Genomic DNA, 27956 nt, shown 5'->3' with positions numbered 1-27956 from the left:
TGTGAAATACTCAGTGTAGTATTTGGCAATCAGCTGCTGAATTCAGGATTTTTTTTTTTTTTTTGCGGGGGTGGGTGGTGGTGGTGATGATGCTAGGGATTAAATCCAAGGCCTTATGCATGGGAGGCAAGCACTCTACCAACTGAAGTATATCCCCAGCCCCCAGGATAATTTTTACCATTCCTATTTTATAATAAGAAAACTGATACAGCTGGCTCATGCCTGTAATCATAGTGACTTGAAGGCTAAAGTAGGAGGATCACAAATTCAAGGTCAGCCTTGGCAATTTTCCAACACCCTGTCTCAAACTAAAAAAGTAGGCTGAGGGTGGGGGCTGGGGTTGTGGCTCAGTGGCAGAGCACTTGCCTAGCTTGAATGAGGTACTAGGTTCGATTCTCAGCACCACATTAAAAAATAAACAAGTAAAATAAAGGCATTCTGTCCACCTACAACTACAAAAAAAATTTTTTAAAAAGTAGGCTGTGAGGTTGTGGCTCAGTGGTAGAGTGCTGGCCTCATATGTGTGAGGCAGTGTGTTCAATTCTCAGCATCACATGTAAATAAATGAATAAAATGAGGTTCACTGGCAACTAAAAAAAAACTATTTTTAGTTCCATATTTCCACCACTGTATTATACACAGAGAATCAAAAAATTTTAAAAACCTCCACAATTCTAAAACAATATTCTCTATAGAAGGCAGAATTAGTGAAAATCTTTTGCTTATCATAAAAGACAAAGACTAGATTGACAAAGTACTATAGATTAGAGGAGACAAAGGAGAAATAACTAAATGTAATCAATGTGAAATCCTGAGTAGGATCCTAAAATAGAAAAAGGATATTATTAGAAAAACTGCTAAAATAATACATGTGGTTTAGTTACTAATACTCTGCCATGTTAATTTCCTAGTTTAGGTAATTTTATTATGGTAATTATGTGGATATTTTAGTAAGAAAAGACGAGCAAGCAGTATACCAGAATTCTCTGTACAACTATTCTACAAATCTAAAATAATTTTAAAGTAAAAAAAAAAAGAATCTTTCAAAGTTATGGAATAATCTCAAAGACATATTGTCAAAATATAAATATCTAAGTGCTAAAAACAATGTGCCTGCATGCTATCCTTTAAGAAGGAAGAATAGAAAATGCTTGTATGTGTAGCCGTGAAAAGAACACCCATGTAATTGGAGTGGTCATTTTTGACAGGTGATTTACTTTTCACTCTATCTTTTTTTTTTAAATTTTTTTAAACAGAGAGAGAGAGAGAGGGGGGGGGGGAGGGAGAATTTTTTAATATTTATTTTTCAGTTTTTGGCAGACACAACATCTTTGTTTGTATGTGGTGCTGAGGATCAAACCACACGCATACCAGGCAAGCGCGCTACCGCTTGAGCCACATCCCCAGCCCCTTCACTCTGTCTTTTTAATGTTATGCAAGAAAATCAAAAAGAAGAGGAAGAAAGGAAAATAATATGTAATTTTTAACTCTCAGGATACAAACTACAATAGTAATAATCGTGATGAAGGTGGGGTGATAATAATAGATATTTTATTTCTTGACTCCTCTCCTGCCTACAAATTTTTTTCAAATCATTCTTTCCAAAAATAGTCAGTATGATACCTGATTACTTTGAAGGCCTTAACAGATTTGGAAAAGTATTTTTCACTGCTTGCCACCACTTTCAAAACCTCATTAAATCTATCAAATCCCTTTAGGGCTAGATGATCATATAATGTATCATACAAACCAGGGCACTTTGAAAATAAAAAGGAAATAAATATTATTCTAGGACAAAAAGTATAAACCAGAACATATGGTCATCCTAGTAAAATTCATAGATCCTATGTCTAAAATTTAGTTTTAATAATAATTGGTTGGTTTGGGCATGGTGGTGCACACCTGTAATCCCAGCAACTTGGGAGATTGAGGCAGAAGGATGGTGAGTTCAAACCCAGTCTCAGCAACTTAGTGAGGCTCTAAGCAACTCAGCAAGGCCCTAAGCAACTGAGCAAGATCCTATCTCTAATGAAATATTTAAAAAGGGCTAGGAGGGCTAGGGATATAGCTCAGTTGGTAGGTACAGAACCACCAATAAAAGAAGGGGGAGCCAGGCGTGATGGCACACTTGTGCCTGTAAACCCAGCAGCTTGAGAGGTTGAGGCAGGAGGATCATGAGTTCAAAGCAAGCCTCAGCAAAAAGCAAGGTACTAAGCAACTCAGTGAGACCCTGATTCTAAATCAAATATAAAAAAGGGCTGGGGATGTGACTCAGTAGTCAAGTGTCCCTCAGTTCAATCCCTGGTACCAACCCCCCCAAATATATACACACATACACACACACACACACACACACACACACACACATATACGTGTGTGTGTGTGTGTGTGTGTGTGTGTGTATATATATATATATATTTTTTTTTTTTTTTAAATGGGCCAGGCATGGTGATGCATGCCTGTAATCCTAGGGACTTGGGAGGCTGAGGCAGGAGGTTGGCAAGTTAAAGGCCAATGCTAGTAATTTAGTTAGACTCTGTCTCAAAATAAAATAAATACGTAAACAAATAGAACCAGGGATGTAGCTCAGTGGTAAAACACCCCAGCGTTCAATCCCCAGTATCAAAAAAAGAAAGAAAGAAAGAAAGAAATTGTAAGTGTACATATACATATACGTATAACCACTGACCTTCCCTCAAAAGCCTCCATTTATGCTAGCTCTAATTACAAATGAATAAAATATGGGATTGGGTGTGCGGGTCAGTGGTAGAACTTGCCTAGCATGTGTGAAGCCCTAGGTTCTATTCCCAGTAAGCAAAAAAAAAAAAAGAAAATAGGGGGCTGGGGATATAGCTCAGTTGGTAGAGTGCTTGCCTTGCATGCACAAGGCCCTGGGTTCTATCCCCAGCACTGCCAAAAAAAAAAAAAAAAAGAAAATAGCCAGGCTCACCTGTAATCCCAGCAGTTTGGGAGTCTGAGACAGGAGAATCGTGAGTTCAAAGCCAGGCTCAGCAATGATGAAGTGCTAAGCAAATCAGTGAGACCCTGTCTCTATATAAAATACAAAATAGGGCTGGGGATGTGGCTCAGTGGTCAAGTGCCCCTGAGTTCAATCCCCGGTACCAAAAACAATAAAAACAAAAACCCAAGAAAATAGAACCTGGCTGACCTGCCCTGTGTATCATGAAAATACACAGTAGCTTTAGTTTCTTACAGGCCAAGGATTCTGCTTCCAAATGTGAGACAAATGTGAAAATAAATTTAGCTTTGATGATAATTTAAATATAGACAGGGATTGCCCTATCAATATAAGTAGACTCTTATTTGTTAACTAATGATGATTTTGGCGTCCACATAATCCCACAGCTGTGTCTTTCCCGGGTAACTTGATCATTGAGCTATATTCACAGCTCTTTTCATTTTATTTTGAGACAAGGTCTTACTAAATTGCCCAGAATGCCCTTGAACCTGTGATCCTCCTGCCTCAGCCCCCTGAGTCTCTGATATTACAGGCTTGTGCCACCACACCTGGTGTCAATTTGTTTGGTTTATATTTTTATTAAATTCAAGATTGGGGGGGCTGGGGTTGTGGCTCAGCGGTAGAGCACTCATCTCACAAGAGTGGGACCCTGGGTTCGATCCTCAGCACCACGTAAAAACCAAATGAGTGAAATAAAGGTATTGTGAATAAATATTATTATTATTATTTTTTTTTTTTTTGCTTATGGCCTTTTATTTGGATTCTTGACTCAAGTCCTACAAATGTCAAGAGTAGGCCTGCTTATAGGAATGAGGAATAGGGGGTGGGAGTGATAAAAGTTCCAGGATGGAGTAAGCCAGTCTGATGTACTCATTGTAATCGAATTCCACATTATTTTTCTGGTAATGGATACCGAAGCCAGGGTCGCTTTACAACTGAACTACATCCCAGCCCGTATTTTTAAATTTGAAACAGTCTTGCTAAGTTCCTTAGGCTGCCCTTGAATTTACGATCCTCCTGCTTTGGCCTCCAAACTATCTGGGACTACAGGCATGTGTCACCTTGCCTGGCTCAACAATTCTTAAAGCATTTAGAAAGGTGAGAAATAATAGTTAGGAATTCCTCTGGAACCCACAGTAATGCTTCATGGTTTCTTTTCACTGGCTGGTATGATAGATTCTCTATTCAGACACTTTGACCAAAATTCCACAATGGTCCACAGAAGAACACATGTATTTACAATATGTCACACAGAAAGAAACTCACAACTAAAAGGTGATTATTGTAATTATTAAAACAAATTCAAATTCTAACTATCCATAACACAACCTTCATACTTGAAATATCCCTCAACTCACTTTATAAGATACCACAGCAACTAACAGTTCAACCTAGATAATCCACCACACAGCTGAGAGTCCCTAGGTCTGAACATTTTTCTCAGATTCTACTAAGCTTCTCTCTCCTATATGACTTCCTTTAAAAAAAAAAAAAAAAAAGAAAGGGAACACTTTTATTTCAGACATGCAAGAAAAGCTACTTCAGAATTTACTAATTCAAAGCATGTAGCTATATACATGTAACAAAAGAAGCAACATCTTATTACAGCTCAGCACAGAGCATCTAAAGCAAACAGGCTAAATGCCTGTCTTTATTTACTCATCTATTAAAATATCAAACCAACTTCTACGTGTCTAATTGTGACTCAATACAAGAAAAATGAGGAAAACACGAAAGACTTTGCATTCCAAGAGTTCTTAAATCCAGGGAAGTAAGAAATTATAAGAGGGGCTGGGGATGTGGCTCAAGCGGTAGCGCGCTCGCCTGGCATGCGTGTGGCCCGGGTTCGATCCTCAACACCACATACAAAGATGTTGTGTCCGCCGAAAACTAAAAAATAAATATTAAAAAATTCTCTCTCTCTCTCTCTCTCCCTCTCTCTTAAAAAAAAAAAAAAAAGAAATTATAAGAAGTATAAAATAGGAGAGGTAAAACAACACAGTGATTAAAGACTGAGACCAGTCCAAAATAACTGAAGTTCTTTTGATTTGCTAGTTGTGTGACCCTGGATAAGTTTTTAATTTGTAAAATGGGAGTAACAATAGAATCTACTCTATGGGGTTAGTGGGGATTACATGAGATAATAGTGCATAACTTACTGCCAAACACAGAGTGAGTACTCTGTGCTCTATCAGGAGCTACTATTACTAATAAAAGTGTTATTACTCAAATAAGACCAAAGTGTTGTAATAGCACAGAAAATGAAGCAACTAACTCTGCCTAGGGAAGATATCAATGTCAGAGATTAAAAAAAAAAAAAAAGACTCCATTTGATGTTAAGTTTAAAAACAATTTTTTAACAGCTGTACAGATACTGAAGGTATCATAAGATATTACCCTCACTCTATGAGGGTAAATGTGAAAATTTAGAAGAAATGAACAAATTCCTAGGAATGTATAACTATCAAAATTAAGGTAAGAGCTTGGTCCAATACCACAGCAGCCACTGTTTTTAGGTGGCATTTAGTACTTGCCATAGAAAATATGCTGTGACCCCTGTAAAAAAGGAACTAAGCCCTAACCCCATGTGGTGGTACAGCATGCACTGTGATGCAAAAGGATGTGGGCCCATACCCAGTAGAGGGCTGTTGTAGTTCAGAGATGGCCTTGGTCCCCTAGGGCCTAATGTGAGGTGTCTTGGTAGGAATTAGCCTCTGCTCTCATACTTGGATTAATGCTGTCTCATGGAAGTGAACAAATTCTCACTCTTGTGGGACAGCACTAGTTACCAAGAGAACAGGCTCGTTTGCCTCATTTGCATAACCCTTGAATAAGTAGGAATTTGCTAGAGAGAAAAGCATTCTTGACAACATATGCAAAATAAGAGCATATGCAAAAGCAAGAATAATCAAAGAGCCTAAATATGTCCAGGTAACAATAAAAATCCCAGGACTGTATCCTTGTCTGTACAACAAGGAGAAAAAAGAAGAAATCAAGTACAGTTGTTATAATGGCATCAGATAGTTTTAAGCCAGATTAGTGAGTTTGGATCTTACACTTATGATATCAGGAACCACAAAGAAAGTCCCATCTTAAGAGAGAAAAGGTTCAAATCTGAGTTTACTAACTGTGTAGATTAAATTTCTCTAAGACTCAGCTTTTTCATCAGTAAAATGGGGGATACCACCACCACCACCATCTAGTTTGGAGAATATCTTGGATTAGATAAATATTCTAAAATTCCTTGGTACTAGAGCTAGAATGAAATATGTAATCCACAAATAGTAGCTGATATTACTCTGATACTGTTCTGTTCTCACCAGATAACAGAGCAGTCAATTTTTTACATCATAATAGACAGGGGTAAGTTTATAATATCCTCTAACTTGAACTGTCAAGTTCAAGTAGAAGTATCAAGGCACTCTACCACTGAACTATTATCCCAGCCCCAATCTATGCTTTTTCTGGAAACAAATGATCAAACTGGACTGCTTTGGTCTGTTTTTTCTTTTTTCTTCCTGTGGTGCAGGGGATTGAACCCAGGGCCTTGTGCAGGCAAGGCGAGCACTCTACTAACTGAGCTATATCCCCAGCCCTGTTTTCTGTCTTTTTATGATGCCAAGCTAACAAATGGACACGCAATAATTTTGGGGAAATTTAAATGGGGTTGTCTGATAGACCTACACATGGTGAAAATGTCAACAAGAAGCCATAAACAATCAATTAATTTTATTACACAAGATATTTTTAAAACAACAACAAAAAATCATCTTTAAAGACAATTTATACCAGTCAGGCACGGTGGCGAATGCCTGCAGCGGCTCAGGAGGCTAAGGCAAGAGGATCGTGAGTTCAAAGCCAGCCTCAGCAAAAGTGAGGCGCTAAGCAACTCAGTGAGACTCTGTCTCTTTATAAAATTCAAAAATATAGGGCTGGGGATGTGGCTCAGTGGTCAAGTGCCCGAGTTCAATCTCCAATACCAAAAAAAAGACAAGTATACCAACTACTTCTTACCAGTTAATTAATTGGCAGATAACTCTACCTCACATGAGAAACAATGCTTTGCAAACTGATATGGAACCAACACTCATCTCCTTCAAGAGAGGCCAACCTACACAGTGCAGCAGAAAGAAAATACAATAGAAATCAGAAGATTGGAGTTTAAAACTCAGCTCTAGAGCCAGGATTGTAGCTCTACTAGTAAAGTGCCTGCCTGATATGCCCAAGGCCCTGGGTCAGATCTCCAGACCCACAAGAGAAAAAAAAAAACAACAAAAACTGGATGCAGTAATCCCAGCTATTCCAGAGGCTGAGGCAAGAGGATCACAGGTTCAAGCTGGAGGAAAGTCTAGGCAACTTAGCAAGACCCTGTCTCAGAACAAAAAACAAACAAAGGTTGAGGATGTAGCTCAGTGTCCCTGGGTTCAATACCTAATATTGCAAAAGAAAAGAAACAAAACAAATAAGACTCAGCTCGGCACCAGATAAACTATATACCTGGGTCTCAATTTTCTCATCCATAAAATGGAAATATTATTTTATTTAATTCCCTAAATTACTAGAACAATCAGAAAAGAATGAAATAAAGGCACTTCTTAAGCCATGACAGTATACAAGTATACAATATTATCATTATCATCTCCAGGTTAAATGATCTGATAACGTCCTGGTGCCTCAGTTCTTTAACTTCCTTTCCTACAACCATCCTGTCTTCCACTGTACCTTAGTTATTCACTTTCATGGTCATAAACAATAATTTCAACATTGTACTATCCAACCACCACCAACTTCTATCTTCCCAGCTCATTTTCTCTGGTATACTCACACAAACAAGTCCCTCTAACAAGTCTTAAGTCCCATCAGAACCTAAAATATATTGATCCTACCAACTTTTCACCTTCTCACCATTACTACCACCATCTCCCACAACCCCAAAGACTTTATTCATTACCCTACCAAGCTTAAAATCAGATGGTCCATTATTATTATCACTTCTCTGTACATATCCTCAATTCATGGGGCTCCATTCACATTAACTTTGGTGAATAGAGACTGGTCATCAAGAGCTTTAACTGTATGGATATAGCATATCCAACAAAACTAAATATCAATTAATCTTGTTATAAAAAAGCAGGAATTTTAATGTCTATCCATTAACAAAAACATCTTAAATCACTAGTGCATTCCTGCTTAAAGTACTAAAATAAAACTTACTTTGCAGCCCTAGCTTTTGCTTTGTCCTCCCCTCTCCCTTTTTTCCAGTTCTGGAGATCCAACCCAGGGCCTTACACATAGTAGACAAGTAAAATATCCTCAGCTCCTACTTGTTTTCTTCTGCCCTGGCTATTTTCTCCAAATAAATGTTCTCCCATTATTTTCCTTTGCAAAGATGCAATTCCATCCTTCAAGATCCAGTTTAAAGGCTAGCTTCTCCATAAAAGCATGTCTAATCATCCCACTTTAAAGATTCTTTCCTTAGGAGTTTTGCATTTACTACCTGTATAATTCATTTGTTAATCATGTCAATCTTAAGAATAACAAACTAAACATCATCATTACTTTTCTTACCTCTTGATCTAGAAGTCCTTGAGCAAGTGGGGAGACACTTCTTAAATAACTCCTCCCCACAGACATACACACACTTCTTAGTACAATCACTTTTTTCTTCTTTTCCTGGTAATTCTAGAAATTAAACCCAGGGCCTTATACATGGAGTCAAGCACTCTACCTCTTAGTTATGCCCCCAGTCCCAAATATTTTTTATTTAACCAAGTTTTCAGAAATTGGTCTATATTCTAGAAATTATTCTCAAGGTAAATATCTCTTGCACAGGTGATACCCTAAAGCAATATTAAATGAATTAATATTTCAACCATTTTTGCCCTTTAAGATACCTCATAATTTTACTTAAATAACTAAAATAAAATTATTGGACCACAGCCAAAAAATCTGCAAGCATCTTCTTTAACTTCTTCTATAGTCAAGACCTGGTATAATGGGTTAGGGGTGTGGTTCAGTGGTATAGTCTAGTCAGAATGTGTGAAGCTCTGGGTTTAATCCTTAGAGTGAGCGCATACACGCACGTACACACACACACACAAAATTTGTAAAGATGTAGAGTAGCCAGACACTATGGTGTACACCTATAATTCCAGCAATCCAGGAGGCTGGAGCATCACAAATTTGAAGTCAGCCTTAGAAACTTAGTGAGGTCCCAAGCAACTCGGTGAGACCCTGTCTCAAAATTAAAAATTAAAAAGGGCCAGAAATGTAGCTCAGTGGTAAATTGCTCTTGAGTTCAATCCCAAGTACCAAAAAACAAAACAAAGTACCAAATTAATTTCTCAATTTTGATCAGCACTGTCTACAAAATGATTAAACAAAAATTAAGCTTTGCTTCCCTCATTAACTCTGGAAAAATAATGTTATATGACCCAAAAGATGTGTTCACTTTTCCTACTATCATTATTAAAATGTCAGAAGACATGATCACTTTTTCTTATTATAACTTTTAAATTGGAGAGCCATTTTATATTTCAATTCTATAAAACACTAAAATGAATTGTAATTCCTCTTTGAAATCAATGTAATTACCAAAGAATGACAAACTAATGACAACTAATAATTGGAACCTCATGAAATGAGACCAAATGTAATATTATAAAGATATTTTCTGGTAGCTTTAGTGACATGCAATGCAGAATTTACCTTCCTCGAGATGTCATAAGAAAAGAATAATTAAGGAAAGTAATAGGAATCTCCTGTATTGCTCTCTAACAACTTTACCTTACTATCTATAACATTTACTCAAACACTGTGTGCTACAAATCTACCTACAATGCGAGAACAACTTTAGGTATGTTCTCTTCTATTCATTCCTAAATTAGGTAAAAGACAGCACTCGCTTGCCTCGCACACGTGAGACCCTGGATTTGATCCTCAGCACCACATAAAAATGAATAAACAAAATAAAGATATTGTGTCCATGTATAACTATAAATAAACACACACACACACACACACACACACAAAAAAAAAAAACATTTGGGCTGGGGTTGTGGCTCAGTGGTAGCGTGCTTGCCTAGCATGCGTGAGGCACTGGGTTCAATTCTCAGCATCACATACAAATAAATAAAAGTCCATCAACAACTAAAAAATATTTTTTTAAAAAATACTAAACATTTGTTTAAAATTCAAAGAAATCACTTAATATAAGCATGTCAATATAGTATATTCCTTTTTTGAACTTGGGCATATTTAACTTTTTGTACTAATACTATGCATTAAAACAAATATGGTTAGACATCCACAGTTAAATGGACAATTCACTTTTTATAAGTGGAAAATCATTACAACATCTTCTGGTATTCACTGCAATATCAAATCAATGACTTCTTTCAGTATTTGGTGGTCATTTGTAATTCTTTTGGTAATTATCATGAATCTGCTTTCACTAATTCTAAATGGCAATGCTAATATGAAAAGGATTAATGCCAGGCTGGGGATACAGCTCAGTTGGTGAGTGCTTGCCTCATTGCCTCAAATGCAAAGCCCTGGGTTCAATCCCTAGCACCACCAAAAAAGAAAGAAAGAAAAGAAAAGAAAAGAAAAAGGATTAATGCCAGACATACAAGCAAAAGTACCAGGCTGTTTCAAAGGAGGAACTTAATAGAATTCAAGAACTGGATTGGTGCACGTCTGTAATCAAAGTGGCCCAGGAAGCTGAGACAGGTATATCAAAAGTTCAAAGCCAACCTCAGCAACTTACTAAGACCCGGTCACATCTCTGGGAATGTGACTCAGTAGTTAGATGCCCCTGGGTTCAACTCCTAATATTTAAAACAAAACAAAAAAATACTTGGAGATATATATATATACCTCAAGCTAGAACCCATTTTCATTAATAAAATATTAGAAACTGATTAAGTCATAAGAACAAAGACAAAACCTCTACATGGATTTCAGATCCATAATTCAAAATCTCATGAATTTCTGCTACTTCCTTTCAGAAAACTTTTTTTTCCCCTTTCTTTGTATTGCTGGGGATCAAACCTAGGGCCTTACACATGCTGGGCAAGTACTCTTATCATGAGCTATACCTTTTAGCTCCTAAAAGAATTTCATCAGTAGGGAGGATAGGAAGGGCACCAGAATAGAATAGACATTATGATTCCATGTATGTATTATATGTCAAAATACATTCTGCTGTCATGTATGACTAAAAAAAATAAAAATAAATCGTATGGTTAAAAAAAAAAGAAGAATTTTATCATGAGACAGAGTATAACTCGATGATAGAGCATGTGCTTAGCAAACTCAAGGCCCTGGAGTAAATTCCTGGCACCAAAAATAATAATTTTTTTCATGATGGGCATGGTGGTATAGACCTGTAATCCCAGCAACTCAGGAGGCTTAGGCAGGAAGATCACAAGACTAGCCTAGGCCTCTTAGCAAAACTCGGTCTCAGACAAAAATTAAAAATACAAAAATTTTTTTGCAAACCCAGAAGAAATCACTTGGGAATGTATCTCAGATAGCTATAAAGCAGCATAATCACAATGGCTAATTACATATGTTTTTTATATTTTTAAGTCAAATATTTTCATGTTCACTATATAACATATCATTGAGACCTAAGAAAATGTGATAAAAGAATCCCTCTGCAGAGTATTCTAATGAGAACTGTACATGAAAAAATACAATAGGGACTTCTGTTTTTCCATATTTTGACTGTACTAGAACAGCCCTGAGATACTAATCAACAGTACATTTGTACAAATATGCTTCTTATTGGCCTCTCATGCCTAAGTACACCAGAAGCCTACAATCACAGTTCTTCACAACCCCAATATAACCACCCCACCAAAAAAAAAAAAAAAAAAACTTATGTCTCTGTATTGTTATTCCTTGATATGTCCCACATGTTCAAGTGTTTTCTACTTTTAACTATATACCATTCACTCTAGTTTTTGTTTTTTAATGGAACGCTTCACAAATTTGCGCATCATCCTTGAGCAGGGCCATGCTAATCTTCTCTGTATCATTCCAATTTTAGTATATGTGCTGCCAAAGCGAACACCTCTTCACTCGGGGAACCTTCCCTATGTTGATCTTTGGTCACTCTTGAATATATTATCCAATAATATTATCATTTTGCATATATTAATAATCATACCGATTTATCATCAGCATTTTGAAACTGGTATTTTATTGGTTCCAAGCCTTGCCACCTATCATACTATGGGATTGGAAACAGAAATGATTTTGCCTAAGTTTCAGTATCCCAAGCAAGCTAACACTGATTTTCATAGCTTGTGGCATTTCTTCCAAATGAGGAAAAGAGACATAGGAAATGATTAAAACACTCGCCCATATGTCATCTCTTGCATCCCTGCTTTAGAATGCCAATTCTATTCCATAGAACCACACAATGTACTAATCGGCTTCTGTGACCTAAGTATCTTAAAAGCATGAACCTCTTCATTTAATGTTTCAACTAAGAAAAATCTGAAGGTCATATCCTAGAATCATATGAAACACAATAAGGGGACAGGAGGTATAGCTCAGTATTAGAACACGTGCCTAGCTTGCACAAGGCTGGGTTTGACTGCCAGCACTTAAAAATAAATAAAGACAAACAAGAAGGAATTCTACAAATAAAACATTAACTTGCTTGATACTATTTAACATTATGATCACTTATATGAATTCTAAAAATTTCTTGGGCAACTTTTACTTGTTTTTTTGGGGGGAGGGATTTAATCTGGGTACAACCTCATTACTTTTATCTTTTATTTACAGAGGGTCTCTCTAAGTTGCTTAGGATCTTACTAAATTGCTGAAGCTGACCTCAAATTTGTGATCCTCCTGCCGCAGCATTCCAAGTCTCTGCAATTACGGGTGTTTGCCACCATGCTTGGCCTCATTGATCAATTACTGTCAACAAAACCCTAAAGAAGCTGGGTGTGGTGATGCAAGCCTGTAATATCAGTGACTGAGACAGGAGGATTGAGAGTTCAAAGCCAGCCTTAGCAAAAGTGAGGCACAAGCAACTCAATGCAACCCTGTCTCTAAATAAAAAATACAAAATAGGGCTGCTGCATATGTGGCTCAGTGATTGACTGCCCCTGGGTTCAATCCCCAGTACAAAAAAAAAAAAAAAAAAATCTAAAGAGAAGACTAAGAACAACAACTAATAGTCCTCTGCAAGTAAACATACTAAAGAACATTTCTTCACTAGCATTCAGCTACATCACCATTAATGGCTGCACAATAAAAAACAATAAAATATAAAACACCACACACCAGCCCCCAACCTGTGCTGGAGATTCAACCCAAGGCCTTGCAAATGGTAGGCAATTGCTCTACCAAAGCACTGTATCTTAATAGCATCTTAGAGCTATATAACAACGTAGATCAAAACTTTCTTAGGGCCAGGGTTGTAATTCAATGGTAGAGTACTTGCTTCACACGTGTGAGGCACTGTGTTCAATCCTCAATACCATAAATAAATAAATAAATAGATAGATAGATAGATAGATAGATAAGGTATTATGTACAACTACAAAACATAAATTTTATAAATAAATGATAGAGTCCATCTACAACTAAAAAATTTAAAAAAAAACTTTCTTTAATGGATCTGAAATTCAAAATGGTGACTACATCTGTAATTACAATATGTATTTTCCATTAGTTTGTGTAACACTTTGATCTGTAAATAAATGTCTTATTTGGTAAACACAGGTAGAAGTCCCATCTCATTCAGAAACTGAAGTCAGATTCTTAAAGAAATAGTTGAAACTCTTAAAAACATTAAAAAAAAAAAAAAAGTCAGCCTAGATAACACAGATTTCCAAATATAAAATACCACTTTAAAAAGCTAAGAGAGGGGCTGGGGCTGTGGCTCAGAGGTAGAGCGCTCGCCTCGCACGTGCGAGACCCTGGGTTCGATCCTTAGCACCACATAAGAATAAATAAATGAAATAAAGGTATTGTTTCCAACTACAACTAAGAAATAAATAAAAAACTAAGGTGGGGGGGGCTGGGTTTGTGGCTCAGTGGTAGAGTGCTTGCCCAGCACATGTGAGGCACTGGTTTTTTGTTTTTGTTGATGTTGTTGTTGTTGTTGTTAAATATTTTATTTCTTAGTTGTAGTTGAACACAACACTTTTTTATTTTATTTATTTTATTTTTATGTGGTGCTGAGGATCGAACCCAGGGCCTCGAACATACTAAGCCAGCACTCTACTACTGCGCTACAACCCCAGACCAAGGCACTGGGTTTGATCCTCAGTGCCACATAAAAATAAATAGATAGACAGATAACTGAAGTAAGGGTGTTGTGTCTTAGGGGAGGATACAGTGTGGATCAGTGGTAGAAAACTTGCCTAGTAGGCATGAGGCCCTGGATCTGATCCCAGCACCACAAAAATATATAAATGAATAAATAAATATATCAAATCAACTTTTAAAAAGTTAGTCAAGGGGCTGGAAGTATAGCTCAATGGTAGAGCACCTGCCTCCTATGGACAAGGCCCTGAGGCTTGATTCCTAGCAAGGGGATAACCTAGACAAAACTAAACTAAAATAGTTAACAATATATCCTTTGACACAGTGTAACTTATCACTGTCAAGAAGCCTCCCTAAAAGCCTCTGGCAGAGCAAAAAGAAACAGATCTGGACAAAACAGAACAGAGTAAAAACTGTATCACCTTTCTAAAAGCTCACTTATACTTTGTGACCTATAAGTTTATCCTCCACATTTGATGACTCATGTACAGCTATATAAAAATGTAATTGCCAGCAGAGATAATTTGAGTACAGGAGTCAAAAAGTCATTCTGAAACCAGGTTTTGCCATTTAATGGATGTATTATACACATCTGTTTCCTTAACTTTCTGTGCCTCAGCTATTTCACCTGAAAATAGAAGTAATACTTACATTGTAGGGTTATTGTGAAGAGTATGACAACACACATAAGCCTCATAGAAAAGTATCTGGGGTTTGTTTTGTTTTGGGGTATTCCCCAATACCCATCTAAGGAGGCTTCTTGACAATGATAAGAACTTAAGAACTCAAGGAGCTACCTATATCCCCAACCCTTTTCACTTTGTTTAGGACCTCTCCAAGTTGCTGAGACTGGCTTTGATCCTCCTGTCTCAGCCTCTCAAGTCACTGAGATTACAAACATGCACCACACCAGGCACCTCTGTATTATTACAATAGTTACCAAATTTAAAAAATGTATATCACTGGTAACAATTACTGCCTATATTCATAAATGCTTCAAATGGCATACAAGTTAAGCCTCTCACTATACTAGACAAAATACCTTAGGGCTAAGGTGTAGCTCAGTGGTACAGCCCTTGTCTAGTACCCCTGAGGTCTTCTGTGTGACCTCAGCACCAAAAAAAAAAAAAAAAAGAAAGAAAAGAAAGAAAGATCGAAACTTTAGATGTTCACAAAAGTCTAATAATAAGTCCAACTATTTTAGAGATAACATTCAAACGCTCCAAATTTGCACTTCATAGTAAATTGGTAAAGAGTGAAATTCTAAAGTCTCAAATTATATTTCCAAATTAAAGGAAAAAAGAGAGAGAGAGAGAGAGAGAGAGAGAGAGAGAGAGAGAGAGAGTGTCATTTGGAACTCACCAGAGAAGATGAACAGAGAAATTTCCAATGCTATGAGATCTGCTTAAAGCAACAAGATCTATTCACTGTGTTTGGAAACCTACCATGGGTTTGTTTTCAAGTGTAGTCAGTGGTTTAACCTCATTTATCACTTAAATCTTAAAAAGAGGCCACTTTTAATCTTGAATAATCTGAACTTGAAAAATGTTACAGATACATTATTTGCAGGAGCATTCTATTACATTTCATTTGTCTCCAATAACTTTAAATCAAAGGGCATCATTAATAAAAGTCAATCTATATATTCCCCTTTAGTAAACCATTCAAAAAAAAAAAAAAAAAAAAAACCACACAGTTTTCACCTCACTACCTCACCCCCATGCAGTGTTCTACCACTGAGCTACACCCCCAACCTCTAAGTATTTTTAAATGAATGCTTTATAGAAATGTTAGCATAATACTTATAAAACAAGCAGGGAATGTAACTCATGCTTAGCATGTGCAAAGCCCTCCCTGGGTGAGATACCAATCACCACCAAAAGGAGGAGGGGGGGGGTCATAAAAGTTTTTAACATCTTATAATTGTCTAAAAGGTTTCCATTCCCAATACTCTTATTTACCCCAAATGCTGGAACATACGAATTTTAAAAAACAAAATTTTCCTGGATGACCCAAAACAGCAAGAGTGGGTTATATCAACATAAAAGCAGAAAATTAAATCGTATGTATCTTCAAATGACCACTAAACAACTAAAATCAGGTCCTACAGTAACGCCCTCAGAAGAGAGTCATCTCAGAAACTGGATATTGAAAAGGTACAGTATAACCTCAATTTTTTTTTTTTTTTTGGTGTGTGCGTGTGTGTGTGTGTATAACAGCATTCACATCCTGCTGTCTACAGTTTCAAAATCTTCATTCAAGGTCCTGCAAACCCTGTTTGATAAGCCGGCTGAAAATTCTGTGTTTGACAGCCATTTTTCCTCAAAACTTAAAACTGTCCATATTACTGTTTTCAATTTTATTAGGCTATTTTTTTTTTTTTTTTTTTTTTTTTTGGTGGCGCTGGGGATTGAACCCAGGGCCTTGTGCATGCAAAGCAAGCACTCTACCAACTGAGCTATGTCCCCAGTCCTGGAATTTTCTTTTCTAAAAGGCATTTGAAAGTTTTCATTATCAAAATGTCTCCTTAGAAATTACCAAAAAAGGTTTCACACATTGCAATCATGTTTTCTGGTGCGTGCTTTAAAAAAAAAAAAAAAAGTATTTCTGGGGCTGGGGTTGTGGCTCAGCCCTAGAGCGCTCTCCTAGAATGTGCAAGGCCCTGGGTTGCATCCTCAGCACCACATAAAAGTAAATAAATAAAGGTATTGTATCCAATTACAACTAAAAAATAAATATTTTTTTAAAAGTCTTTCTCAGGGGTCAAATGGCTAGTACAAACTGCTTCAAACTTCAGTGGACCTTCGTGATATTCCTGAGGTTCTGTATTGTGCTGCAGCTATACAGCAGACACAAGGCTTTTCAACACCCCCAGATCCCTTAATGCTGCAAAACTTCTCATGGCCCTCTATATACTACACTGTCAACAGCGTTGGTTTTAAACTGTGAAGCTGCTTTACCTGTTTATTTACCAACCCAATCATCTCAAGGAATTCCAAACCTTCAAACTGCTCTCTGAAACACATTTAGAGTATCCCCGTGTTGCTTTGAGGAAGATCTGCAGCGGTATTAAAAACTTGAGTTCTGAGGTTCATCCCCTGACCCAAATTGCTATTGCCAGGATATGCGGTAGTAATGCAGTGGTTTCTTTGGGACTCTGAGGACGTATTTTACCTAGAAATAGCCAATCTCTACAAAATCTTTCAGTCTCTGACATTTCTGCAGTAACAATGCCCAACAGCTATGTATTTTAAACAGCCAAAAGATGAGTTTTCTATTCAGGCTCCCCCACCCCCAATAAAACTTGCCATCACAAGGGTATTTTTCCATTCCAACGTCTTGGGGGGGGGTCGAAATCAAGCTTTGGGCACTTGTTATCACACACTTGGAAAAGCCATTATCATTATGCTTCTTACAAATCTCCTTTGGAGGTAGGATTTGGAGTTAAGCTTACAGCGGTCCACATTCCTATAACTTATTGTTTTCTAAGCCCAAATAACGGCCTAATAACAACATCAGCATCAATACCCGGAGAAATGTCCATGTTTGACTAAGAAAAAAAGCGGATAATAGCTAAAGTACCCTTTTCCTGGATAAGAGAAAAGAAAAATCAAGACAATAGAAGGATGTATTTATTGCAGTAAAAAAAAGCGGAGAGTAACCCCAAGAAGATCCGTGTGAGCAAAACCTGGCAGGCGTTGAAAGCCCTGGCCTCGGCAACACTCGCCCCAAGCCTTTCCAACCCCATCCAACCCTCTTTTCCCCTGGGAGCCAGTCCAGCGCCTGCACAGGACCGTCATCCGACGAAAGCACAGCCCCCCACAAAAGCGCCCGGCTGGGATTCCGAAACGCAAAGCCAAACCTGGGTTTAAAAGATAGGAGAATGGGAGTAAGAGGAGATGCGGCCTCGGCTCAAGCTGAGAGGCCCCTTGAGAAATCCGAGGCACAAGAGTGAGGCGGTTCGCCAGCCCGAGCAGAGCCCAGAAGGAAAGCGAGCCGGGAGACAGGAGCTAAGAAGGTTCCGGGATCCGCCAGAGGCTTCCCCGGATCCTCGGCGAGGCCCGTGTTTACCTGAAAGTCTCGGTCCTCGTTGAAGCGGGAGAAGCGGTCCGCCATTTTGCCGCCTTCACTCCTCTCAGGACGACGCTCTCCGGTTCGCTCCTTCCCTCCCGCGACGCCCGCCCCCCTCCCTCGTTCCCCGCCCCCCTCCCTCGTTCCCCGCCTCCTCCCACGCCCACCGGGCGCGCGCAGCCTGGGGAGTGAGCGAGCGAAAATGCGCGTCCTGACGAGACTGCGTCGGCGCACGCGTCTCCCGGCCCTGGAGGCGGAACCTTCCTTCAAGTCCCCGCTCCGCGAACCCCCAGAGCAACTCTGGGGCCGCGCTTGCGCCCTCGCGCCCGAAAGACGGAAGCACTTCCGGAGGGAAGGGTCAGAAAGGCGAGGTGCGGCTCAGTTTGGACGTTTTGGTTTTGCTCTTTCTCGAATTGTCTTTTCTCATCGTTGTTTTTCTATGTACGCAGAAGTCTGTCTTCCTTTATTCACCAAATGGCAGCATCATGTATGACTGGAAATGCAGACTTTAGAACCAAACTAGTTTCTTTTTAAGTGTATTTTTTTTTAACTGACACAATACTCGTTCTTATTATAGGGTACTTACAGTACCGCAGTTTGATACATGTAGACAATGTGTAATGAACAAATCGCGGTAATTGGCCTATTTAGTTTTCAATCTTTTTTCCATCCTGAAGACGAAAGAGGAAGAATCCCTTCTCTCATAGGGCTTACATTCCAGCGAGAGAAGTCAGGTAACTAGTAAAATAATTGCATAACTGAACATTAACGACGGTCAAAAGTAACTGGGTGCAGTAGTGAGAAGGACCACCTTAAAACGACCTTGGTCCTAAGGCACAGCAAGGGGCTCGCAGCCTTGGGGCAGAGGGATCACTAGACTTAAGAGACCAAGGCTGCAAAGAGCTTGACATTTTCCAGAAATCCTTAGAGAGTAGTATTTCTCAAGAGACTGAAGTTGATCCAAATCAATTAAAGCTCTCTGGGTTTCAGTTTACTTTGTGTGCGCTGGGGATTGAATCCAGAGCCTGGCGGGAGTACTGGGGATTGAACCCAGGGGTGTTTTACCACTGAGATTCGTCCCCAGCCCTTTTTTTTTTGAGACAGCTGCCTCTTGTTAAATTGCTAAGGCGGGCCTCCAACTTGTGATCCTCCTACCTCAGCCTCGGAAATCACTGGGATTACGGGTATGTCGCCCTGCTCTGCCATGCGAGCTTTTTATAAACTGTGAAAATTGAATTTAGTAATTAATCTCTACTGTGCCTGCCCAGCGTTGATTTTCTGTGGGTTAAGAATCAGTTTTTCAGCCGGGCACTGTGGCACATCCCTGTAATCCCAGTGGCTCCGGAGGCTAAGGTAGGAGGATTGCGAGTTCAAAGCCTGCCTCAGCAATGGTGAGGCACTAAACAACTCAGACCCTGTTTCTACATAAAATACAAAAAAAAAAAAAAAAAAGATGAGGGTGTGGCTCGGTGTTCGAGTATCCCTGAGTTCAATCCCCGGTATTTAAAAAAAAAAATTCATCCTATGCCCTTCCTGAGGACCTCACCCAGTCCTCCAGCACCCATAGCAGGACTTCCCTGATTTTGAAAAGAATAGTTGTCAGAAACAACACAATGGAAAAATGGCGAGCTGAGGATACAGCTCAGTTGGTAGAGTGCTTGTGTCACACGCACAAGGCTCTGGATTCAGCATGTGAATCCAGAAAGAAAAGGAAAGAAAAAGAAAAATGGCCCCTACTCTACCCTGAAAGAGTCAAGTGGAATGTAATTTTTCAGAGGAAGAGTGTATATGCTTCACCCTTTTGTTACCCTCAGCCCACACACAACTTCCAGCCCTTGCAGAATACAGTGAGAATTCCCAGTCTAAGGGGAAGCAAGGAAAATAAATGGTGTAAAGAGACTTTAGGGTAATTGATGAGGTTGAATCACATGTATACACACCACACATTTACCTCCTACCTCCTCTCTCCAAACCTCACTAAAATAACAAATGAATGAAAACAGCATAAACTCTCACAGACAAAGAGCCCTGGAGAAGGATCAATATCAGACAAGATTTGTCAATAATATTTTGGAAATTGTAGAACATAGATAAGTAAATGGCTTTAGTAGAGTGGAGAAAACTAAGTGATGGAGTGCCGGATGCCAGGAAAGTTGATTAACACTGAGGAGTACGAACAAAGCCTAGTTAATGGAAGCACCTGGTACCACTGATGGTGAGGGTCTGGATGGTGCTGAAAGCAGAGGGTTGGTTCCAAGGCAGGCTGGGGAGCAGTTAGACTCTAAATCCCTTTTACCATCTAGGTAGCAGCTGGAGAGTTTTCTCATGGAAAGACTAAACCAGGTAGCCTCTGGATCTTAGCATACCTGGCACAACTAAAGAGGAAACAGCTGCTGAAATGGGAGGATTTGGCAAAGGCCAACAGTCTGGTCAGAATCAGAATTTCTCCCAGCTAAGAGATCATAGGAACCTTCTCTGGGAAATTGCTTTAGGGAAGAAAGATCTTCATGTATCCACAAGGGAGGGTGGGAGTAGTCCTCCCCAACATGAAGATCAGGTTCATGCCCAAATACCCCCGCAGAGAAGTGCATCTTTCAGGAATCCCCATTCATACAGAGCTTCCATTCAGCTTTTTTTTTTTTTAAGAGAGAGAATTTTTTTTAATATTTATTTTTCAGTTTTCGGTGGACACAACATCTTTTTTTAAATTTTTTTAATATTTATTTTTTAGTTTTCGGTGGACACATCTTTATTTTATTTTTATGTGGTGCTGAGGATTGAACCCATTGTCCCGCATGCTAGGTGAGCGAGTTACTGCTTGAGCCACATCCCCAGCCCCTCCACTCAGCTGCTTTTTAGTCCCTCCCCCTTATGTATAAAATCAGAATTACCAGACATCTGAAGGGAACCCGTACTAGGAAAGAGACACCACACACAAAGAAAATAAAATCAGAGGAACCAGAGATAATGAAAAGAGATGAAGAAATCATCAAAAGAATTACAATAACCATGGAGACAGAAGATGGCATCAGAGAGCTGGGGACATAGTTTCAGTTGGTAGAGTGCTTGGCTTGCATGCACAAGGCCCTGGGTTCAATCCCCAGCACTGCCTCCCGCCCCCCCCCCCCAAAAAAAAAAAAAAAAGATGGCATCAGAGAACAGGGAATACATGAAAGAGCATGAAATGTCAGAGAGAAAAAAAGTATTCAGGCCAGGTGCAATGGTGCCCACCTGTAATCGCAATGGCTCAGGAGGCTGAGGCAGGAGGATCGTGAGTTCAAAGCCAGCCTCAGCAAAATCCAGGTGCTTAGCAACTCAATGAGACCCTGTCTCTAAATAAAATACAAAAATGGCCTTGGGATGTGACTCAGTGGTCAAGTCAAAAAAAACAAAACTAAACTAAAACTAAATAGCTGATGTTGTATCTTTTTCTCAGGAGGTACATAGTGTCAATTTATCCCCATCTTGGTAATGTTGAGTTTTATTTCTTGTCTAAAGGGTTTTCAGTTCAATTGCTACATTGTAAAGGATAATACTTTGAAACCATGTAAATATCTTTTTTTTTCTTTTTTCTTTATTTTTTCCTTTTTTTTTTTTTTTTTTTTTTTGTTACAGGGGATTGAACTCAGGGGCTCAGCACTGAGTCACATCCCCAGTCCTATTTTGTATTTTATTTAGAGACAAGGTCTCACTGAGCTACTTAGTGCCTGGCTTTTGCTGAGGCTGGCTTTGAATGTGCAGTCCTCTTGTCTCAGCCTCCGGAGCAGCTGGGATTAAGGTGTGCACCACCAGGCCCGGCTTATTTTTCAACCACCTTTCACTCAATGGTTTTATCATTCACATATGACCTTTGCCTGAATCCTTTATTACAAACAATAGTTACAAAATTCTATCATCTCTAAATTCTATCATTTCTCTTACATTTACAACAGGAATTTTATAAAGAAGAGTTTTCTCCTCTCTTCTTCACCCTTTTAGAATATCACTATAGTTTTGTGACTGCTGCTGCTGCTGCTTCAGTTTTATAAACCAATGTAATCGTTACTCATTTTGATGTTTAAATGGTCCCATATTTGCCAAGGGAAAGTGTGTGTGTGTGTATGTGTGAGAGACTGCCAATTGGAACCAAGGGGCGCTTTACCATTGAGTTAGATCCCCAACCTTTTTATTTTTTAGTTTGAGACTGGCATCTCTCTCAGTAAGTTGCCCAGACTGGCCTTGAATTTGTGAACCTCCTGCCTCAGCCTCCTGAATCACTAAGATTACAGGCCTGCACCACCACATTTAATCACCACAACCATTTTGTGAACAATGATGTAGAGGCTCCAACAGGTGGAATCACTTGACCAAGGTCACACAGTAGTCAGTGAAGAGCTAGAACCAGAACCCTGTGTCCTTCTCATTTTACCACTGATTCTCTCTTCCTCCTTCCTTTCCTTCCCCCTTGATACTGGGAATTGAACCCAGGGTTGCTCTACCACTGAGCTACATCCCAATCCTTTTTATTTTTTGAGATGGAGTCTTGCTAAGTTGCTGAGGCTCTTGCTAAGTTGTTGAGGCAGGCCTCAAACTTGTGATCCTCATGCTTGCCTTCTGAGTCACTGGGACTACAGGCATTTGCTAATGCACCTGGTATTTTCTTTTCTTTTGAGACAAAGTCTTGCTATTTTGCCCAGGCTTGCCTCAAATTCCTGGGCTCAAGTGATCCTCCTGTCTCAGCCTCCTGAGTAGCTGGGACACATGTCACTGAACCCAACTTTCACCACTGCCTCTCTTAAACTAATAACATAGTTTATAGGTATCACAGCATTTTTGTCCCAAAATGATGCAAAGAGGTGATAGCATAATTATCCTCATTGGGCAGATAGAGAGGCAAAGCTCAGAGAGGTTAAGTAATTTGTTCAAATATGGTCTGTTTATAATAATAAAGGAAGTTAGAGAGACTGCCTTTGCTATACTTGCAAGATGCCCACTGGATAACTAAAAGTAGGATAAATCTTGTCAGCTCTTTCTTCATTTTGTATCTGTCTCCTTTATTACCTTACATTTGTGACCTGCTCAGTTATATAGATAGGCATATTAATCATTTAAGAAATATTCATCTAAAAATTGGTAGGGATGCATCTTGGTCGTACAGTGCTCATCTACCATGCACAAGGCCCTGGGATCAATCTCCAGTACAGAGAGAGAGAGAGAGAGAGAGAGAGAGCGATTGATAGATGTATATATGTATATAATGCATGTCTTATGAAGCCTAAATTTATTTAATCTATTTCATTCCCCTTCAAGATTGAGACAAGATTTGTAGGAACATTTACAGCATCCTGTTTCAGATCCCTGGATGATACATGGAAGTCTGCAGTCACTACCCTACACCTTCCTGGAACAGCGCAGCCTTGCAGGAGCATAACACATGATGAGACTGTCCCCAGACCTAAACAAGGAGCAAGTGACTCATGAGAACTGGATTTCCTCTTTCCAGGATCACAGGTCTGATAGATAAACATCCTGAGCATCAAATGAAGATTGCCCCCTCCACTGATTAAAAGACTTCTGGAGCCACCTGGCAGAACCAGAACTGAGATAATGATCAACCAGACCACAGTTTGACCAGATGGCTTAATTATGCATACTTCTTATCCCCTGCCCTAATTCTTCCTCATTTTAAGCCTGCAGCTCATGTCAACACTCCAAACACAGGGCTGAGATGCTTGATCTCACTTTGCCTTGCCAATATGGCCATATTGATTAAGGTTCCTCTCCTGATTTTGTTTGGTGTTTGGGGCAAGTACCTGACCTGATTTTTTTTTTTTTTTTTTTTTTTTAACCAGAGATTGAAGCCAGGGGTACCTAACCACTGAGCCCTTTTTTTATATTTTAATTAGAGACAGGGTCTTGCTAAGTTGCTTAGAGCCTTGCTAAATTGCTGAGACTGGCTTAGAACCCACAATTCCCTTGCCTCGGCCTCCCAAGCTGCTGGGATTACAGGTGTGCACCACAGCACCTATCTCTGAATTTACTCTATCAGAACCTCCAGTCTAGGACTACATTTGTAATCATCAATTTCATCTCCAGTAACAGGAACATAACTGTGTGAAAAGGGATGGAATTAAAGCAGTAGAGGAGAGGAGCATTTTCAAAAGAAAAAAAAAAAAAAAAAAGAAAGCACTGCTGCCACACAGCCCCACCACCACCCTGCAATAGAGGGCCAGGATGCTAGACTTGCTTCTTGGAGGGCATTCTTTACCATATCCATTCCCTTATTCATTAAATATACACCATGTGCCTAGTCTGAATCAGCCCATCCTGGGTGCTAGAGGCACTGAGCTTCACAGAGAAAGTCCCTGTTCTCATCTAGTTCATGTTCTAGCCTGGGGAGCCGGTGAGGAAACAGAACACAAAGAAAAAACAAGATCGTTTCAGGCAGATAAGTGTTTAAGAAAAAATAATAACACTGGGTGATGTAAGAGAAAAGAACTGGATGGGGCTACTTTAAATTCAGCAAGTCAGGTGAGACCTCAGGAGGAGGTGACATTTGAGCTGAGAACTGGGAGTTATAAACTGGGGCAGAGTATTCCAGGCTGAGGCACCGCCAGAGACAGAGGCACGGATGGTCACTCAGGGCTCTGTACTCAGAATGGTCCCATACGCCGAAGGGTCCCTTGTTTAATACTCTGCTATTGCTTCCTGGAAATTATTATTTTTTTTATCTTTATTTTTATTTATTTATTTTTATGTGCTGCTGAGGATCGAACCCAGGGTCTCATGCATGAGAGGCAAGTGCTCTACCACTGAGCCATGCCCCCAGTCCCTGGAAATTCTTAATTATTTTTTTAAACAAAGGGCCCACATTTTCATCATTCACTAGGTGCCAGCCCTGGTTAGAGGCACTGCAAGAAGTGGGGGAAGCAGATCCCCCAACTACTGGGGATTGAACCTAGAGGTACTCTTCACTGAGCCATATCCCCAACATCTCCCCCCCGAAACTTTTATAATTATTTTGAGACAGGCTTGCTAAGTTACTTAAGGCCTCGATAAGTAGCTAAGGCTGACCTTGAACTTTTGATCCTCCTATCTCAATCTCCCCAGTCACTAGAATGACAGCCAAATACCACCAGCCCACCTGGGACCATCTTGAAGTTCCTGTAAAGAGTTGGAGCATACTCTATGCCTGAGGGACATTTTTTGGCAGATTTAGAGAAAAGAAGCAGTGTGATCCTATTTACATTTCAAGAGCTCCATCAATACCTCTGTGTCCGGTAAGGATTATGAGGGATCAAGGCCATGTTATGTAAGCTATCACATATGTTGGCATAAAATTGTAATATTACCTTAATATATTTTTAGCATCTGTAGGGTTATTTTGATAGCTCCCTTTCCATTGATATTAATTTTCATATTCTTGCTTTTTTCTTGATTAGACTTGTTTATTTTCTATCAAATTTTAGCTGTATTATTTCTTCTCTATTTCATATATTTCTGTCCCTACTCTTATTTTTTCTTCCTACTATATAACTTGAAAATAATTTGATTGTTTTTCTAGCTTCTTTCTGATACAAGTACTTTAAGTTATAAATGTTCATCTGAGTACTGTTTCATCCTACAGAAGCTTTTATTACTCAGTTCAAAGCACTTTTTATTTACTTTTCTTGTGCTTTCTTCTGAGATACTTGTAAGTGTGCCATTTAATTTTGAAATAGTTGACATGTGGGGGTGGGTTTCTATTTAGCTTAAGGTAATTGATTTCTAATGTAATAAAACATGCAAGAAACACAGTCTGCATGATTTCAAATTTTAAAAAAGTAATGGAAATGCTTTTTATATTGATTGCATTGGTTACATATATGTCAAAACAGATCAAATTGCATACTTCAAATATGTGCATTTTGTTGTACTTCAATTTTACCTCAATAAAGCTACAGCAAAAAAAAAATAATGGAAATATGGGAAGATCATACAAGAAAAGCAATAATGAGATGATACACAGTGATGCCTTGGACTAATATGGTGGCAATAGAAATAGAAAGCAACATTTTTGGTTTTTGTTTTATTTTCAGTCCTGGGGAGTGTGTGCTAGCCAAGCACTCTGTCACTGAGCTGTATCCCCTATGTATAATAAATAATGTATATTTTCAAGATGACTTGGCAGAAAGATAATGGATTAGATGTTGGGAATGAGAGAAAGGATGGAAAGGAATGAAAAATGGCTTCCAGGGGCTGGGGATGTGGCTTTAGCGGTAGCACGCTCGCCTGGGATGCGTGCGGCCTGGGTTCGATCCTCAGCACCACATACAAGATGTTATGTCCGCCGAAAACAAACAAAAAAAAAATTAAAATTCTCCCTCTTAAAAAAAAAAAAAAAAAAAAAAATGGCTTCCAGGGCTGAGAGCATGGCTCAGTGATAGGGTGCTTGCCTAGCATGTATAAGGCCCTGGGTTCAATCCCAGCAGAGCAAAAAAGAAAAAAAAAAGATTTTTTTAGGTGTGTTGGAGTGGGTGATCAGTGACAGAGCACATGGTTGGCATGTGATACACAAGGCCCTGGATTGGATCCCCAGCACAAGAAGAAGATGAAGAAAAAATTTGAGGTGGACTGCTCTAGGAGTTTCTGTGAGGCATGAGGCTATGGCACCCATCTTCCATCTGCAGACTGTCCAGGATGGGTGAAGAAACAATCACTCAAAGAGACTTACTGAATATTTAATTTGTGGAAGAGACAGACATGATTCAGATGTGATCCTCAATGCCCATGGGTACATGGGTATAGGGATAGGAAGAAATCTGTAAAGGGCACAATGTGGGCGAAGGGCAACTCGGAAGAGGTCAATTCTTTTTCTTTTTTTTTCAGTACTAAGTATGGAACCCAGAAGCACTCTACTACTGAGCCACATCTCCAGTCCTTTAAAAATATTTTTTTTAATTTTTTTTTTTTAATTTTCAGAGTCTCATTAAGTTGCTGAGGGTCTTGCTAAGTTGCTGAGGCTAGCCTCAAACTTGCAATCCTCCTGTCTTAGCTTCCCAAGTGTCTGGAATTACAGTCATGCCACTGTGCCTGGTGCTAGATGAGGGGTGTTTTTGTTTTGCTTTACTTTGCTGTATGGGGGTGACCAGATCCAGGGCCCTGGAGCATAGTAGATAGAACTCTATCACTAACCTTCATCCCCAGTCCTTTTTTATTTATTTGTTTATTTGCCTATGTATTAAGACAGGGTCTTGCTAAATTGCTTAGGGCCTTGCTAACCTAGCCTCAAACTGTGCCTCAGCCTCTGGAGTTCCTAGAATTATAGGCATGCAACACCAGGCCCAGCTCCTAGCTGTGTTTTCATAGAAGTTGCTAAGTTGCTTTCCAGGCAGTATGTACCACCCTCCTCTTCTCCCAACAATATCCAAGTGTGTAACTATCTCCATTTTCCTGCCAGGAAGCAGAGTATTCAGTGCCTTTTGTTTTAGTTATTCTAGTAGATACAGAATAACATTTTATTTTTACTTGATTTTTCATTTCTTTGTCCAATTGTGAATTTGAGTCTTTTTAAAAAATAATTCTTCTCCCATGAATTACTTATTCATGACATTGCTATTTTTCAATGGATCTTTATTTTTTTTTTAAATGTATT

At 39.1% G+C, this 27956-nt stretch overlaps 1 protein-coding gene and 2 non-coding genes across 3 annotated transcripts in view; all 3 read right to left on the bottom strand.

The window, feature by feature from the left end:
• Gpatch8 (G-patch domain containing 8) overlaps window positions 1-18426 on the bottom strand; it is a 90914-nt gene extending 72488 nt beyond the window's left edge. Inside the window, exon 1 of the mRNA XM_076869386.2 lies at window positions 18344-18426. Coding sequence (XP_076725501.2) covers window positions 18344-18388 — 45 coding nt within the window. The 5' untranslated portion in view covers window positions 18389-18426. The remainder of the gene's footprint in view (window positions 1-18343) is intronic.
• LOC143411026 (U6 spliceosomal RNA) lies at window positions 11954-12059 on the bottom strand. The gene has a single exon (XR_013092757.1). It is a non-coding gene; the product is annotated as a U6 spliceosomal RNA (small nuclear RNA).
• Window positions 16668-16740, bottom strand: Trnaa-ugc (transfer RNA alanine (anticodon UGC)). Its single transcript has one exon. It is a non-coding gene; the product is annotated as a tRNA-Ala (tRNA).
• Window positions 18427-27956: the final 9530 nt, after the last annotated feature.

This window comes from Callospermophilus lateralis, chromosome 11 (assembly GCF_048772815.1).
Source record: "Callospermophilus lateralis isolate mCalLat2 chromosome 11, mCalLat2.hap1, whole genome shotgun sequence".
Classification (NCBI taxonomy): domain Eukaryota; kingdom Metazoa; phylum Chordata; class Mammalia; order Rodentia; family Sciuridae; genus Callospermophilus; species Callospermophilus lateralis.
The sequence above is the reverse complement of the archived record's forward strand: the minus strand, read 5'-3'. Positions and strand labels throughout refer to the sequence as shown.